The sequence below is a fragment of the Malurus melanocephalus genome, unplaced genomic scaffold, assembly GCF_030028575.1.
Source record: "Malurus melanocephalus ecotype Western Australia unplaced genomic scaffold, MMel_1.1 scaffold_593, whole genome shotgun sequence".
NCBI lineage: Eukaryota > Metazoa > Chordata > Aves > Passeriformes > Maluridae > Malurus > Malurus melanocephalus.
Window position 1 is genome coordinate 357,773 of NW_026623825.1, and position 17,856 is coordinate 375,628.

General features: G+C 50.7%; 2 protein-coding genes across 2 annotated transcripts in view; one reads left to right on the top strand and one right to left on the bottom strand.

Annotated features, from left to right (window-relative positions):
• The window catches only part of ZCCHC14 (zinc finger CCHC-type containing 14), a 47,507-nt gene extending 39,605 nt beyond the window's left edge, over positions 1-7,902 (top strand). Inside the window, exons 10-13 of the mRNA XM_057382941.1 lie at positions 23-150; positions 715-855; positions 925-2,382; positions 3,770-7,902. Of these exons, the coding sequence (XP_057238924.1) occupies positions 23-150; positions 715-855; positions 925-2,382; positions 3,770-3,825 (1,783 nt within the window). The 3' untranslated portion in view covers positions 3,826-7,902. The remainder of the gene's footprint in view (positions 1-22; positions 151-714; positions 856-924; positions 2,383-3,769) is intronic.
• Positions 7,903-8,033: 131 nt separating this feature from the next.
• On the bottom strand, positions 8,034-16,582 carry MAP1LC3B (microtubule associated protein 1 light chain 3 beta). Its single transcript, XM_057382942.1, has 4 exons — positions 16,448-16,582; positions 13,848-13,903; positions 11,439-11,545; positions 8,034-9,493 (listed from the first exon to the last, which is right to left on the bottom strand). Exons 1-4 carry the CDS (start codon positions 16,485-16,487, stop codon positions 9,319-9,321), a joined length of 378 nt encoding a protein of 125 aa, XP_057238925.1. The 5' UTR covers positions 16,488-16,582; the 3' UTR covers positions 8,034-9,318.
• Between the last annotated feature and the right edge of the window lie 1,274 nt (positions 16,583-17,856).

Here is a 17,856-nt window from a genome sequence, read left to right on the forward strand (position 1 = left end):
CTTCTCTCCCATCACCCTGTAGGGAGAAATCAGAAAAACGGTGCCTAAACCCCTCAGCAGCTTCCTCAGTGCCCAGCAGTGGGGTGGCCAGGGTTCCCCCCACTTCCCACGTGGGGCCCATCCAGAGCATCCGGGGCAACCACGCCGCAGGTAAGGGCAGCAGGAGACCCTGCTGGGCTCCGGGGGCTCAGCTGGCCCTGCACGAGGGTCAGCTCAGTCCTGTGCWGCTTCCTCCCCAAGATTTATCCTCCAAAAGCCTTTGGCTTAATAGGGCGCAAGCACAAAGTCTGATTTCGGTGATTATTGGGGGCCATATAAAGCAATTTGTTCTGCATGGTTCCCGTGGGAACGGGCAGCTGCTGTGGTCAGGCTGTTCCCCTCTGATGTGTCCCTGTGAATGCTGAGTGTCACCCTGTTGGTGCCATCAGCGTCATTTAAGATAAAAGCATATTTTTCTACAAAATACAATTTCAAGCTACAATTTCTGTTGCATTTCCATGCTTGATATAGGCCAGAATACCTCCTGTGCTTTTAAAACAGGATTTTTCAGTTATTGTAAAAAGAATCRGCTTAACCAAGCATGAACTAAAACTTGCAAAGGAATAGCAAAATAATATAAGCTCCTGTTACATTTGAAAAAGACAGCACCAAGATTCTACAGTGTAAATTTTAAAATTTTCCAATTCATATGCMCATATGCCCCTGTCCCTGCAGAGCTGCGGGTGGATGTGGATCAGCCGGGGCACCCCCTGCCCCGCGAGGGCAGCTCCTCCGAGTACTCCAGCTCCAGCTCCAGCCCCATGGGCATCCAGGCACGGGAGGAGAGCTCGGACAGCGCCGAGGAGAACGAGAGACGTAAGCACAACCCCCCAGCCGTGCCCCCGGCCGTGCCCAGGGCTGGCCTCACCGCTCCTCTCTCCCCAGGCCTGGAGCTCCACCTGGACGCCACGGACAAGGAGAAGCCGGTGATGTTGCTGAACCATTTCCCCTCRAGCTCGGCCAGGCCCACGGCCCAGGTGCTGCCTGTGCAGAACGATGCTGGCTCGGGCCCCGGTGGCCACCACGCGCTGCCCATGCAGATGTTGTCCCCCACGCCCTCCCACATGGCCCCCATCCGCATGCTCAGCTCCGTGCACAAACCCGAGCGCGGCTCTGCGGACATGAAGCTGCTCTCGTCCTCCGTGCACTCCCTTCTGTCTTTGGAAGAAAGGAATAAAGTCTCTCCCAGCTCGAGGGGCAGCATAAAGATGGAAAAGGGCTTTGGGAATGCCGTGGTGGATGTCATGGCCGCGTCCTCCCCGCACCAGCCCCTGCAGGTGCTGTCGGGGGGCACCGAGAGCAGCTCCCCCACGTCCACCATGAACTTTGGGCCTCGGACCAAAGTCGTCCACGCTTCCACTCTGGACAGAGTGATCAAACCAGCTCAGCAGCCAGGACTCATCGTGGAGACGAGCACCGCCGCCACCGTGACGTCCAGCACAGTCTTCCACGTGGCTCGTCCGCCCATCAAACTCCTGGTGTCGTCCTCTCTTCCCACCGACTCYGCCATGGCCGGACAGACTTCCTGCTCCAGTAATATGCAAATAACGGTGTCCCCCGCAATAATCAACCCCCGGACTGCTCTGTACACAGCCAACACCAAAGTTGCCTTTTCTGCCATGAGCAGCGTGCCCGTGGCGCCCATGCAGGGCAGCTTCTGCGCCAACAGCAACGCGGCCTCCTCCAGCAGCCACCCATCGCCGTCCTTCACCACCATGGCCAACCTGCCCAGCTGCCCCGCGCCCAGCTCCAGCCCCACGCTCTCCTCCGGCGCCGACAGCAACTTCTACAGCAGCAGCAGCAGCAGCAGCAGCAGCAGCRGCGGCTCTGCCGGCAGCGTCCCCGTGCCCAACCAGAACCACCATCACCACCACCACCAGCAGCCGCCGCCGCAGCCGCCCGGYTGCATGGTGTGCAGCTCCTGCGGCTGCAGCGGCAACTGCGGCTCCAGCGGCATGACCGTCAGCTACGCCAACTATTTCCAGCACCCCTTTTCAGGACCTTCCATGTTTACTTTCCCTTTCCTGCCCTTCAACCCCCTGTGTAGCAACGGCTACATCAACACGCAGCAGTACAACAGCAGCACCACGTTCCCCGTGGTGCACACGGCCTACAACAGCGGCCTGGCCCCCGATTCCGTCATGGCCGGACAGTCCACCTTCGCCGTGCCCCCCATGCAGAACTTTATGGGCACGGCCGGGGTGTACCAGGCGCAGGGAATGATGGGCAAYGGCAACGGGTCGAGTCACAAAAAAAACGGGAACCTCTCCTGTTACAACTGCGGGGCCAGCGGGCACAGAGCTCAGGACTGCAAACAGCCGCCCATGGATTTCAATCGGCAAGGTAAAGGTGGGGGGGACACACAGAGTGTGGCTTTGAGCCCTGGCACAGGATGGGCTCTGAGGGCATCTTGGAATCTCTGCTTTACCAAAATATTTTGTTCTTAAAAGTTGATGATCTGAGCTGTTGGCAAAAGTCTCAACTCAGTTTTAGGCAGACCCACCAGGAGGAGACTCTGATGTGTCCCTGTGAATGCTGAGTGGCACCCCGAGGTGCCATCAGTGTCATGGTTTTTCAGGGAGGGATGAAACATCTAGGAAGGGAGGGAGCTGCTGTGGACAGGTTGCAGCAGAATTGCTGTTGCTGCTTYTGCCTTGTCAGCCAGCTCAGCTTCRGTCATAAKTGCAAGTTYCTCCAGAAWTTTACAAACTGAAATCTCTGTTGCTCTTCCCTTCTTGCCCAAAACATTAACCTAAATGAAGAATTGCTGTTCAAACACTCCTGCAAGTTCTGTTTGGTGCTATAATTATTTTATAGGACATGTTGCTTACACACAGCACAGGCTCCTCCAGGAGAGAGCTGAATCCTTAATTCTGGGTGGGAAAAAGTGCTTCACYAAGAGCACATTTTAGTCCCATTTTTCTTTTTTATTTTGATTGTCTTATGTTCAGATAACTTGTGAGTGGTGTGGGCTAAAAAAAATGAAATACAGACTTTGAGTGAACAGCTCTGAGGTTCCATTTGACATCGTGCCTTGTCGTAGCCTTTACCTGGATTAATTTTTATGTGGTCTCAGGCATTTAAACACCATAAATTAACAAGTGTCAGGTGTTGGGGCAGCAGCTTACAGCAGCACTAAAAGGTAAATAATGAATGGAATTCTTGTGGTGAATGTTTTGGTAGTGGTCAGGGGGAAGCGGGGCCGATGAGGCAGAGGCCTTGGGAGAACTTCAGAACACAGCACACTCTGATGTCTTTTTATGTTGGATTTCATTTTGTTATTTGATTTCCATTTAATGTCTGCCAAACTTTCCACAAGGGCCCAGACTGACAGAACAAGGGGGAATGCCTTTAAGCTGAAGGAGGGTGGGGTTAGATGGGATATTGGGAGGAAACTCTTCCCTGGGAGGGTGGGGAAGGGTGCCCAGAGCTGTGGATGCCCCTGGATCCCTGGCAGTGCCCAAGGCCAGGCTGGACATTGGGGCTGGGGGCACCCTGGGACAGTGGAAGGTGTCCCTGCCATGGCAGGGGGTAGCACTGGATGGGCTCAAAGGTCCTTTCCCATCTAAACCATTCTCGAATTCTAGAGCTCCACAAAACAAACTCGTTGCAGCCCTAAAACTCCACCCAAGCTCCAGCAGTTCATTGCAGGTGTAAGAACCAGCAGGTTGGTTCGGGAGGCTGTGTGAGGTGAGTGATGTGTAACCCCTGTGTCCCTGTCCCCTCCCAGGTACGTTCAGGCTGAAATACGCCCCTCCCTCKGAAAGCCTGGACTCCACAGACTGACGTTTCCCCACCTGGCACCACGATGCTGTCAAGCCATGGAGAGCGACGGAGATCGAACTACAAAACTGAGACGTCCAGTTGCTGTTAAGCTTAATGTATTTTTTAATCCAAAGGTGCTTTACTTTATTAGACTAGGTAGAAAATCTAGCTTAGGGGTGCAGCCAACCCAGTTTTGATTGCCAAATTCAAGCTTTGTTGTTGGAACTCCTGACTCGGTGTCCTCGGACCGATGGATGGAYGGAYGGATGGATGGATGGAGCTGGCCAGCTGCAGTTCCTGCTGGAAGTACAACATCCCACGTATGTTTTTGGCTGGAGAACGTTGCCATAATTGGACTTTCCAAGGTGAAAAGTCTGACTCCAGGGCAGCTCYGTTCTGAGGTGGAAGGTAGGAGTGGCCAGAAGGACTTTGGCACCCCTGGGCTAGGTAAAATGTCTACTTTTTTTCAAAAGTGATCAGGCACTAATCTCTGGGATTTTTAAGGATTGCACTACAGAAGAATGTAAAACTCTTCAAGCTTTCTGCACTTTTAGCAGACAGTGTCACTCTGAGACCAGTGCAAGAGGCAAAGAAGTTCCAACCTTTACAAATTGGCACCAGCAGGCTTACGGGACTTAATTCCACAATAAAAATCCTAAAAAGTCTCTCTTTTTTCCCTTCCAAAAGAACACACAYGGCAGTTTCGGTTCCTTCTGGAAACAAACTCGTGCTTCATTGTCTCACCTATTACTAGCTAGTGCTGGCTTCCCAGCACTGGAATAAACTTAGTTTCCAAGGGTCCAAGTCCCAGAGACTCCAGAGTCATAAAGGCTTCAAGRATATTTTCCTGTAATACACAAAACCTTTACGTCCTGTTACTGTATATAGGTCTCTTTCACAGAAACCTTATTATTCTGCTTTTGTAAATGAATTTTAAACCATCCTAAAACAAAAACAAAAAAAAATCAAACTAAGAACTCTGGCAGCAGAGTTGATAAGCTTTTGCTTTACTTTATATAAAATACCCTTTGGCTCCTACCCCAGGATTCAGGAGTGGTAGGAGTCAAACATGTAAAAGGTAGTAAAAAACTTCATTATTATCAAGACTTGGAAGGATTTCTTGTCGGCCTCCTTCGTTGCAGTAGGTTGTAGATGAGTAGCTTTGGTGTTAACTACTTAGTCCATCATTTGTGGGTGACAAATCTAAATTAGGACTCGAGAGGAAGCCAAACCCATCTCGAACTGCTAATTTGAAACACTTTGGTCCTGTCTGGTTGAAAGAAGATCCTAATCCTCATGGCTCCCCCCGGGAATTTGATGGCATTAAAATGGGTGAGGCCTCCTCTGTAAAAGTGTCTGACAGAAAGATATTTGCATCCTGTAATTCGGGAGACACCTTGAAAGTCTGAAAYCTTGTTTACACTTGGAGGTATTTCCTTCCAGCAGGATGAACCCGTAGGATTTGTGCAGTGACTGGGGAAGTCCTCTGGGAGCAGGAGGGTTTGGAGCTGAGCAGAGCTGCCCCAGGAGATGGGGACATGTGAGAGGGGTGAGTTCAGCCCTTCCTGGGCCGTGGGCATAGGAAAGGAACATTTTGGGCCATCCTTGTGTCCCTGCCTCTCCAARGGTGGTCGAGACCATGGAGCACCTGGAGAGCCTCGGGAATGTGGGCAGGCACAACCAAACTCGGCCCAGGGAGGGATCCACCATCAAAATTTGCAGAACGGTTGGTTTAATCAAACAAACAAACAAACAAAAAGTTATTTTTATTGCTATGCAATAAGAACCCCCCAGTTTGTGTATTCCCAGCCCAGYTCCCACTCCCTGCTGGCTCTGCCTGCGTTTGAGGACGTTCCCTGTGTTCCCATGAACAACCTTCAGACCTACAACACTAAAGGGATGAAAACTGACAATGCAATTTACTTTGCCTTAATGAGCTCGAGACAATGGTAGGAACAGTCTGTCCCACTGCATCATGCCCAAGGAAAACGTGCAGTTCCATGTTTACTATTTGCAGCTTTGAGGGTCTCTCCAGTGGCCTGGAACATGTGCTGAAAGCCAAACTTAGTGTTATTGTTATTATTATTATTGTTATTATTATTATTATTATTATTATTATTGTCACTTTTTTTAAACAATATTTTTAAATTGTGTTTAAAGAAACTGTATTTCAACACACATGTGAGTGTTCAAAACCCTCTTAAAACAGCAAAAAAAAAACAGCAGCAAAAAAAAAAAGTCATTTCTGTACCAGTTGTGTTTTGTTTTACTGCCCAAGGCTGGGCACAGTTGTGTCTGATCTTCATCACAGAAAAAAAATCATATCAAAAGGACTGTAAAACTGAACTTCTGTCCAGCAAATTGTTTCATTCCTTTCTCCAGAGCTTTCTTTAGGATCCTTTCCTGTGTGTAGAGTTAAGGCTGATGTTTCCAGCAAACTGTTTCATTCCTTCCTTTGGGATCGTTTCCTTTGTGTGAAGTTAAGGCTGATGTTTCTTCACGTGGCTCATGGCTGTGGTTGGGCGGCGCTTCGGAACAGTTGGCTCTGGGTTTGGAGTAAGATCCAATCCAGAAGGACCTGGAGGCAGCAGGAATGTCTGAGAGGAAAATCTGGTGAGCCAGCAGCAACCTCAGAGCCTTCCCCAAATCCCAGCGAGCTGGGGCTTCAGACCTGCCAGTGAACACCCTCCACTCTGTACCCAGAACAACCAAAGTTGGTAAGTCCGAACAGAGCACCTTAATTCCATAAAATTATCCTTAATCTCTTCTTCAAAGGCACAAATCCATCTTTTTACCCCTAAAAAGCAAGGCAGCTTGGGTTGGAAATAGAGTTCCAGCTGCCATGCCTGAAGGAACCAGTTCTGAAACCCTATTTTTGTACATTGAAAGATGGAGATTTCAAAGAATGTTATTTAGCCCTATCTTTGTCCTACAAGTATCAAAAGAATTAGTTCTTCAGATGGATTTCACTGTGGAATGGGAATGATTTTTCAATGTAAGAGGGAAGGGAATCCCCAGCCATCTCCCTGCAGGGGCATGGAGAAGCCAGYGAGGAGCCTTTCCCAGGGGAGGGAGTGGTGGCTGGTGCAGTTCCAGCTGCATTTMACATTTGATGATGGAAAGACTCAAAATAGGATGGAATTTCCAGCAAACTCCTCCTCACTCTCTGCAAATTAAGCATTAATAAATATTCTGGGCTCGACCCTAATGGGGACAGCAGAGAGGGAGAAGAGGGAACTGAGATATTGATCAGAGGGTTCCACTCTACTTTTATTGAAAACTACAATTGAACTGTTATTAAAATTTCTCAAAACTGGTTTTTATTCAAACCAGCTGTGTCACAYTCAGCTTTTTATGAAACCTTTTCATACCACGGTCATTAAATCTTGGCAAATTAAGTGCCAGACTTCCCAAAATAACGGTCCAGCACCAGAGTTTGGCCATCCATCCCCCCAAATCCCATTTCCTCGCTGGCCAGCTCCAGGCAGAGAAATCCTGGGATGAGCCAGGCTGTGGCACTGGGCAGAGCAATGCTCCTCCCAAAATCCTGTGGGGGAGCTGGATTCRGGCTGGTCTGGACCACCTATAAAATGGGATGAACATGGGCAAATCTGGACAAAAATCCACATAAATGCAGTGTTTGTGTGAGTAGAAATCACTACGGCTGGTTGAGGCCCCACAGCTCTTGTAATGAATTTTGGAATTACCCATGAAATTTTCCTGATGTACGCAAGAACCGTGTTGGTACTGAAGCAGAAAGCAAATCCCGTGTGTTTTCAAGTGCAGATTAACAGCTTCTCTTGGACATAACTTTCCATTAGGAATGAAGGAAATTCCTGCTCCATTTGAGCCATTTCTTTTACGTCGATCACTTCTAGTATTACAAATTCTGCATGTAACTTTATAAATATTTTAAATAGTTTTGTAAATATTTAATATTCAGCTAATTTGATTTTGAATTGTAAATGTCAAGTATTCTGGTATTGGGATTTTTATGTTTTATTATACTTTGTTAAAAGTTAAATTGTACATTTTTAGAATGTTTTTATCTGAGTAAATTTAATGTATGGAAAATAAAGAGTTAAACAGAATCCTTTGGTATTGGCTTTCATTTAACAGGGATTCAGCTGTGCGGGGGCTTCTCCAGCTTGGCAGTAGCAGGGAATTATTTTTAATTCCTTTAATTATTTTGCTGTGAAAGTGCCTAGAAATAACCACACGAGCCGGAATTAAGTTGGGATGTAATCCATCCATATCAGCACTGTATTAATTTTAAAAAAGCAACATTTGTACAGGAATATCAGTCGATCACGTCGTAATTACAAGTACAGTTGTCAGTTATGAGTTAAACGAGTTCTTCCACGAACAGAACTAAACAGAGAGAACAAGCTGCATCGAAAAGTTCACGTCGGAGTAAAAACACAAAGGACAATAAAAAACGGGCAGGGGGCCCCGGGAAGGAGATGCATGCAAAGAGTGGAGGAGGTACAAGGTGGAGGAGGCGCAGCGAGCGCACCCCGGGGAGTGCCAGGCGCAGTAGTATTGCTTCTGTCCCCAAGGAACACTCCGGGGACCTACAGGAACACACAGGTTTGTCCTATGGGAGAGCTCTCCCTGCRCTGCCTTCTGTCCCTGCAGGGACACGGCAGCCTCCCAACGCCACAAATCATTTGTTCGTCAACTCTCGGCAGCCGCTCCCGGCCCTGAGCTGCTTCTCCCCCGATTCCCAGGCGAGGGAACGGCCAACCTCTGGGCTAGGGGCATGATCCTATGGATCACTGGGAGCCAGCTCAGATGAACACACAGGGATTGGGGATTTGTAACAGACKGGAGTTTATTTCAATGTTACCTGTCCAGGTGTGTATTTTACAGTTAGACACTTCCTAAAACTACAATAAAGCTGTGGTGTTTGGTATGAGTATTTCAGAAAGTGGCACCGCCCCGGAGCGTGCGGTGCCCAAAAACCGGAGACACAAAGAGTTGTCCTCCCCCAGCTCACCCCGAGCACTTGCCTTAACTCCCTGCAGCGCTGACACGAGTCTGATGGAGCTGCAGAAGAAAAAGCTCCCCTTTGGAACATTAAAATGCATTTGCTCTCATGAGAAACCTTCCCGTTTAAAAAAAAAAATTAAGGAATCGTAGGGAGATTTTCCAGCAAACTCACAGGAAGCATTTTAGCTCCTCCCTGGTGCCTGTTTGCTTGTTAAAAGTCAATCGAGTGTCCCTTTCTCTGYAAGTGTCACATGCACAACTGGGCTCCTTTCGCCAGGTCCAGACATGTAAATGTGCCTGTGTGGAATATTACAGGGCAGGTTTCAAAGCTGGAGGTGCTCGTCTGTACTGTTTAATAGTCACAAACAAGGCAAGGTGAGATGAGACACCTGCTAAAGCGAGACTATGCTAAGGACTGAGAGCGTAGGTGACATCCGGTTCTTTCCCTGGGGGGTGTGTGGGGAAGAGTGGGGGTGATGGCCAAGGGTCAACCCAAATCCTAGGCTAGAGCCGTGGCGTGTCCTAGGCAGAAGCTGGAGCTCCAAAGGTCTCCTGGGAGGCGTAGACCATGTAGAGGAATCCATCCTCGTCCTTCTCGCTCTCGTACACCTCGGAGATGGGCGTGGACACGCTCACCATGCTGTGCCCGTTCACCAGCAGGAAGAAGGCCTGGTTGGAGTTCAGCTGCAGGCGTCGCCTGGGGAGGGGGACAGGGGAACGAGGGACAAAGGACAGATGGCAACAGAGAGTCCTCAACACAGACAGCAGCAAGGTCACAGCACAGAACCGGGGATGGGTTGGGGTGGAAGGACCTTAATGCTCATCTCAKTCTGACCTCTGCCAGGKCACCTTTCCCACCCAGCCCTGTYCCTYCAAGCTGGACTRAATTCCTCCACTAAATCCAGGCCAGCCCTGTTCCTTCAAGCTGGACTGAATTCCTCCACTAAATCCAGGCAGCTGTGGCCACTGGCAGAGCCCTTACTCGGGGGGAAAGCTGCACTCCAGAAGGGCAATAAACTGGAGGGACTGGGAAAAGGCACCCCTGGGCCAGGTGATCCTGGCACAACCAGGCACCTTTGGCTTGCAGCTCACTGCAATGAAAACCAGAGATCYGGGGGAAGATTAGGAAAGATGGGCAGAGCTTCCTTGGAAAACCTGGGAACTTTTAAACTCCCTTTGTCACCAGTGTTGTAACGGCCTGAGTTTAACCCTTTTCCCCCTCCCAGGACAAGCACTGTGGGAAGAGCAGGGAGCCACACGCTGCACAAGCTCCCTGATACAGGAAATAGCTGATTTCTGGGTTTCCCTTGGATTGAYCATTCCAGCAGGGAGGAAATGGGTGTTTCTACTAAACTGCCTCCTGCAGGGCAGGTCTGCAGAGAGCAGCTCCTACCACTGGATAAACCAAGTGAGCAACAGCAACCTGGGTATGTGGAGCTGCCACCAAAACAAGAAGCAAAGAACAGATCAAAAGAGCTCCTGCTGCTCCCACTCACTGCTGAGGGGCAGCAGCAGCTGGAAACAAGGATTTATTTAGCTCCCAACCACAGCCCTGGACAGGGATCCTTCCAAAGCCAGGCTCTAATCACTCCAGAGACAGCAGGCTGAGGGAAGGCAGCAGCTCTGCAAGGTTTGGSAAGGATGGGCTTTGCTGTGCATCACTGCAGCTGGCTGAGGCCCAAGTCTGGCTGGTACCAAGTTATCTATTAACAGCAAAGCCAGAGAAAAAAGGTGGGAAAATCCTTCAGCCTGCAGTTAACCTCTTTGCCCAGGGCCCTTCATGTTCCTGAGAAACTCTGGAATACCTGAGCAACCTGCTTCCTTTCTCCAAAGCCCTACCTCCCTTTCTTATTCACGTAGGAGCTGGGATTTATTTGCCTGTGACAGTTTTTATTTGGACACCTTGGACAACTCCCACAACCTCCATGAACCAGCTCCAGCTGCAGCGTGACCAACACAAAACAAAAGTTTGCTGGTTTGCTGCTCACTTCCCAGTTCCACTGCAGAACTTTAGTGGTCAAACACTGCTGCTGAGCCAGCAGAGATGCACTTCTAGCACAACTTGTGACCACAAAACTTCTACTCGAGGCTGTTTGCCTTTCCTGTGAGCTGAGCTCAAGGCAGGCTGTGCAGGCAGGGCACAGACACTCWGGCCTGGTGGGTGCTGTCACAGAGGGAAACCTCAACTCCTGATCAAAAGGTGCCAACAGCATCCCAAGCAGCAGCACAGAGCTCTGGCTCCGAGCCCRAACTCCCCTTCCCAGTGGGTGGGAAGAGGCAGCCACTCCAGAGGGGGATTCTGTGGCAGAACACTCAGGAGGCATCCCAAAATAACCAAGCAGGAAGTGCTGGAGCCCTGGGCAGAAGGACCCAYGTTAGACAGGGATTCACAGCCCCAGACTCCCTCCTACAGCTCTGRGAACCAGTTATTTCTCTTGGAAGAAACACTACCAGCTCAGTTCTCCTCAGAGTGGGGCTTTTCCAGCAAAGCAAAACAAAAAGCACCTTCTCCTGGATTTGTCCTAGTGCTCATTAGAGGAATTTTCCATTTAGACCTCCCAAGTGCACCGGGGTGGGAGGGAATTAACAGAACGTCACAGTCCGAGGTTGATCAGTTGACACTGGAATCCCAGCAATAATACCTGATAATTTTGATTAGCTCRCTCATGTTGACATGATCTGGCACCAGGAACTTGGTCTTATCCAAAACTGGAAGCTGCTTCTCTCCCTTGTACCTTTCRATGATCACCTGAGAAGGAACACAAAAAGCAGAAAATATGAAAGGAAGAAACAGTCTCTCATGGTCTCATCTCCCTGCTCCCAGCTCCATTTCCCTTCCTGTGTGAATGCAGCATCTCAATCTGAAAAGCAACAATTCATGGTTGGAMTCAATGATCTCAAAGGTCTTTTCTARCACAARCAATTCTGTGTTTCTATGATAATTAATKATCTTCACGTGCTCCTCTGTTCTGTTTGCAAGAGCCACTGCACAGAGGGGTAACACACATGGTTTTTACAGCACACATCTACACTTTGGTGCAATTTTAGAACAATTCCTTTGCTGCAATCATTTAACTCAGCACTGAATTAGCCAGCAACAAGGAAATCCAAAGAAAGATCAAACCCACTTCCCTCTAACACACTGCAGTGGCTGACCAGGGGCTTGGGTGTTACAAARGTCTGCCAGATAAAGCTATTTTCACTGGAATTTCTCCAGTTTCAGGCCATCTYTTTAAGAACTCAACTCCAGATGACTCTGCTGTTCCATTCACCTCCCATGGTTCCTTCTAATGCATGAGAAAAAGCTACTTTGGAAGGCTATAAATCCTTCAACGCTTAATTTCCAAATTAAGGAGAAAATTTCCTCAAGCATGCTCAAGAACCAGTAATTCTGCCAGGATTGCTGTGTAGTAACCACTTAAATCACCAAGAAACTGCAGATTTCCCAATTTAAGGAACACCCTGCCCAGCAACTGAGGGTAGTTCCTGCTTTTAAAAGTGATCTCGGAATTGGTGTGCTCCCGTTTCCATGGCCATGTGGGGTTTGTTGATTTTCAATCAACAGGAGCTACATGACACCAGTCCCTTGGATCCTTTCCATGCCCACATGGTCTGGCTGTGTTGATCTTAAAAAGCTGCACAGGTGAAGAGACACTGAGCTCATTTAATTGTGCCAAAGATCCTGACATCAGTTGAAATAAATGCTGGATCATTCTGGCCAACAAACCCCCACTATTCTGAAACAGTCAGATCCTAAGCAGTAGATATTTCTAAAAGCAGAATGGAGGATGTTGACAGCACAGGAGGCATTTACTGTCCACTGTGGCATCTCATCCAGAACTGCTCATGATAATAATGAGGCAGTGACTGGCCCAGCAAGGCTCCAGGGATCCCAGCAGGGATAACTGGGGGTTTGCATCATTGCATCTCCAGCAAATTCCTTAGGCACCTTGGAATTTTTGCCTGGAATCTGTCCATGGCTGACTTAAAATTAAAGTTTTGTTATAAATCCCWGGCTTTCAATCTGTGGTCACAGAGCTTGGGGACCACAGCTAAGTGGTCTTTGAAAGGTGAGTAAAAAGCAATATTTGTCAGGAAACAGATTTGTAAGGAAAGYGCCTTTTGGGATAACGAAACATTCCAAAAAAATCAGAAAATCCCTACTGTGAAGTATTCCTTGTTCCTTTGCCCCACTGCACAGGAAAACAGCAGAGGCAACTCTGAGGTGAAKGAGCTGAAAGCCCAAGAAAAGCTGAAAACCTTTCAGTTTCTGTTTCTGCAGCAGCCTCAGCCAGTGAATGTGCTCAGGCACCTGGGGCAGTTTGCAGCAGTTGGTTCACAGAATTTCCACACACTGGGGTCACCAGATCTCATCACAGAGCCAGGAATTCAGTTCCCTCTGCTGAGAAACTCAGSAGTGACAGAACACAATCCATGCCTTTTGCTTCTAGGATGCTCTTCGCTTTTCTAACTTTGAGGATGCCATCAATAAAATAAAATACAAACTCAGGAAACATTTGGAGCTAAATAGTGACAAGGTGAGGGGTGATATCCCATGTGAGGTGAGCTGGAGGGGTTTGACAGCCCAGCAGCATTCCTGGAGACCTCAGCACAGCCCCATTTCCTGGGAGAAAGCATTTCCATCCTCAACACAGGCTGATGATCAAATCCATATCTGCTCTACATTCCTGTCTATTCTTCCTAGTGAGGCTCTGAATTCAGACTCTTCATTTGGAGAAGAGAACCACTGAGAAACAAAAACTGAGTGCTCAGGAGGATCTCGGAGCTCAGYTGGGGTGTGGTTTTCTTCCAAGTTACAACACACAACTGCAACAGGCCGGAAACCCCATTTCCTCCAGCCCCCACCTTGCTCCACCAGCCCAACTGTGAGGATTACTCCTGGAGAATGCTCCTGAAATCCAGGCTTAGGCACCCTGAACAGCCACATCCTTCATTTGGTCTCCTCAGGACAGCTYTTTCAGAGGTTTCTAACTGCTAAAAAGAACATGAGGCTGGAAGCTGAAGTAAAAAATTAAAAGAACTGGACTTACTGGTATTTTAGTAGGATGCTGATCTCGAATCAGTCGTACATCTTCCACTCTTTGTTCTGCAAGGGATAAAAAAAAAAAACAACCCTGTTTAAACATTTACAGTTCATGCTGTTATTCCCTTATTTCTCCACCGCTGAAGAGAAGAACCACATGTCAGGAAAAGCCAGAAGAGAAAATTCAGGCAAAGCAATTTCCAAATGGGCCAGCACTATCAGGAGTACAACCTCTCCTGTGACAGCTGATCCCCTGCTCCTTAACCCAAGGTGACAAGTGCTGTGTGCACCTGCCTGGCACTCCTAGAAAGTGTTAAAGGAGATCCTTCCCTCCCCACACCCCCTCGCTTTCTGCCCACTGAGGAACACATTTAACCTCACACAGTTCCAGCCTCAAATTACACCGCCCAAGTTAACAACTAAATACCCTGTGCTATTTCTGTGAGGTCCCACAAGAGGAAATGGTCAACAATTATTTGAGCCCCGGGACTGGCCCAAGCCTGGCAGCATCAGCTTTCCTTGTGTGTGCTCGTGTTACCGAATTCCAGGTTTTATTTTGACTCGGCCGCACCCATTGTTGCAGGAGCTGCTGGAAGCTCTGCCGGACCTGCACATTTTGCCACCCTCCGTGCCAGTTTTCAGGATAAAGTTCACCTCTCCTCAGACAGAAATAGTAATAGAACAGATATCACGAACCAGGCAAAAGTACACGAGGCAGAGTAAACAGCCCAGCTGCTTTCAGGGGCCGCTGYGTCTGTGTATCCCCTGCATACTTTCAGATTCAGTGAACTCARTTTTAACCCCTTTGTTTTTCAGCGGGACGGGGCTTTCCGGGCTGTTTTCATGTTCCAAACAGCTCTRAGAGAGATGATTTGGTGTTGCATCACGGCTCCAACACCAACCTGCCTATGCAGAGAAGCACTGAGGCCAGCTCCCCGCTGGAATGCTAATGGCATAACACTGCCCGTGCCGTCACTCAGCAATAACATCCCTGTGTCCCCATCAGCCGTGTTTGTGCCCGTGGAACACATCCTCCTCACCAGCTGCAGGAATGCAGCTCCCCTGAATCACCGCTTGAAGCTGCAGGTGAATCAAGCACAACTAAGGCAGGGAGCACGTCAATCCTTCACCTGAAAGCCACCCCACACCCCGAGCCACATTCCCACAGCCCAGCCGGAGCGCTTCAAGGGCAGAGAGTTCCACCTCGTTAAAATACTTTTTAAGATTAACCAGAAACACAAAAGATACGTGGAGGCAGCGAGACCAACCATCCACCCGGCAAGCTCGAACTTTTCAGCTGGAACAGGTTTGTTCACAGCAATGTTATTGGGCAGAACTCCCTGGAGTAGAAGGAACGTAAACCGGGCAAATCGTGGAGATTATTGTGTGTGGCGTGCTCAAAACCAGGCCCCAGTCAGCCACAGATAAACACTGTTCTCTGACGACAGTAGTTGCAGTGGCAACTGCTTGGCTGCCATCCTAGCTGAACTTAATACCTGCAGCAGAGGCTGCTGACAGGCGATGGGGTCAACAACAGTTTTGGAAAGCTCCGAGAAAAGGGACAGCGTAAACACTGAGTTTTGTCAGACCGAAATCCTCCCCGCTTCRCTGCGGGGAAAAGCTTACATTCACCACAACAGCAAAGGCAAGGGTGGGCACATCACAAAGCTCTCTTAAGCAGCTTGACTTTAACCCAAAGGCAGGAAGAAAGGAAAATCTGGATCAATTACTTCCACCAATTCCATCTCACGTACGGGATTTTATAGTTCATGCAGAAATAGGTTACGCTGCCAGTTCTTGTTACCCTCGCAGCGCTTCACCCTCCCTCCCTGACACACATGAGCAGATCCGGAGCCCTTTGATTGCTCSGGTCCCATCCTGAGCGCACACACAGAAGCGTGGCACGGCTCTATCGAGGCTGCTCCTTCTCGAAAGGSACTAATCTCATTTTCCCAGCCATCATTACACAGCTCTTTTCCATGCCCTGCTAGTTTTCCACACACAAACAGATGCAGCAGCCACACGCCCCAGTCCGGTCGCTGCTGCCCGGGTGGAGRATTCCTCGCCCCGCTCCAAGCACCGGCTGCCAGAGGAGCTTTAATTCCGCTGCCACTGGCGCAGAGGCCGCCGGACACCGAGCAGACACCGGAGGGAAGGGCAGGCCCCGCTCCTGGCACACACACCGAGGATGTTTCCAGGCTCCTGGGAGTTTTGCAGTCGATAATGGATGATGCCATGAGATCTCCCCAGCCCAAGCCCTTCTCCCAGCGCAGAGCTCAGCGAGGCACAGCACTGCTGCCACCCCACAGCTCGCCACACCCCRAAACCCCCCTGTCCCGAACCGCCGGGCTCTCAAACCGGGTAAACAAGCCGCGGAGGCGAGGCCAGGCCGGGCTTTGACTCCGTCGCAGCCCCAAGCAGGCCGGGACACCGGAGCGGGGCCGCTCCGCCCGCGGAGCCCCGCTGTCACCAGGAGCCACCCGGGGGTCTCCACCGCCATCGACCCCATCCCCATCCCTCCTTTCCCCGCCGCCCGCCCGGGCCGGCAGCACCGGCGAGCCCCCTCCACGGCCCCCGCCCCGCCGCGTCCCTCCCCGCGTCCCTCACCGAAGGTGCGGCGCTGCTTGAAGCTCTTCTCCGAGGGCATGGCGGCGTTGGCTCGGCCCGGGCCCGGCGGTGGCTCTGCGCGGCGGCAGCGGACACCTCCGAGTGCCGGCGCCCGCCCCCCGCGCCGCCACGGCCGCTCGGCCGTCAGCTGATCCCCGCGTCACGGCCGGCCCCGCCTCGCCTCGCCCCGCCGGCATCTTGAGTGTGGCACCGGGGCAGCGCCATGGCATGGCWTGGTATGGCACGGCATGGCCGCCTCGGGGCCTGGCTGCGTTCTTCACGGTGACACACGGCCATCGTGCCGTGTCAGGGTCATAGTGTCCTGTCAGTGTCACCGCTGTGCGACATACACTGGCCTCGGTGCCAGGCCGTGTTCTCCTCAGTGACAGCCATGGCCACCTTGTTGCCAAGTCGTGTTCTCTCAGTGACACATGGCTATCGTGCTGTGTGAGTGTCATAGTGCCCTGTCAGTGTCACCGCTGTGCGACATACACTGGCCTCGGTGCCAGGCCGTGTTCTCCTCAGTGACACACGGGCATCGTGCTGTGTGAGTGTCATAGTGTCCTGTCAGTGTCCCCGCTGAGCGACATACACTGGCCTCAGTGCCCTCTCAGTGTCCCTGCTCTGCGACATATGGCCATGGCCACCTTGGTGCCAAGCAGTTTTCTCCTCAGTGAAACACGGCCATCGTGCTGTGTGAGTGTCATAGTGCCCTGTCAGTGTCCCCGCTCTGTGACACAACCATGACCACCTTGGTGCCAGGCCATGTTCTCCTCAGTGACACACAGCCATGGCCTCCTCAGTGCCAGGCCATGTTCTCTCGGTGACAGCCATGGTCACCTTGGTGCCAGGCCGTGTTCTCCCCAGTGACACACAGCCATGGCCTCCTCAGTGCCAGGCCATGTTCTCTCGGTGACAGCCATGGCCACCTTGGTGCCAAGCAGTTTTCTCCTCAGTGACACACAGCCATCATGCTGTCGGAGTGTCAGAGTGCCCTGTCAGTGTCCCTGCTCTGCGACACAACCATGGCTGCCTCAGTGCCTGGCCGTGTTCTCAGTGACAGCCATGGCCATCTTGGTGTTAGGCCGTGTTCTCCCCAGTGACACACAGCCATGGCCTCCTCAGTGCCAGGCCATATTCTCTCAGAGACAGCCATGGCCACCTTGGTGCCCGGCCATGTTCTCTCAGTGACAAAACCGTGGCCACCTCAGTGCCAAGCCATATTCTCTCAGTGACATAGCCATTGCCATCTCGGTGCCAGGCCGTGTTCTGTCAGTGACACAGCCATGGCCACCTTGGTTTCAGGCCGTGTTCTCTCAGTGACAGCCATGGCCACCTTGGTGCCAAGCAGTTTTCTCCTCAGTGACACACGGCCATCGTGCTGTGTGAGTGTCATAGTTCCCTGTCAG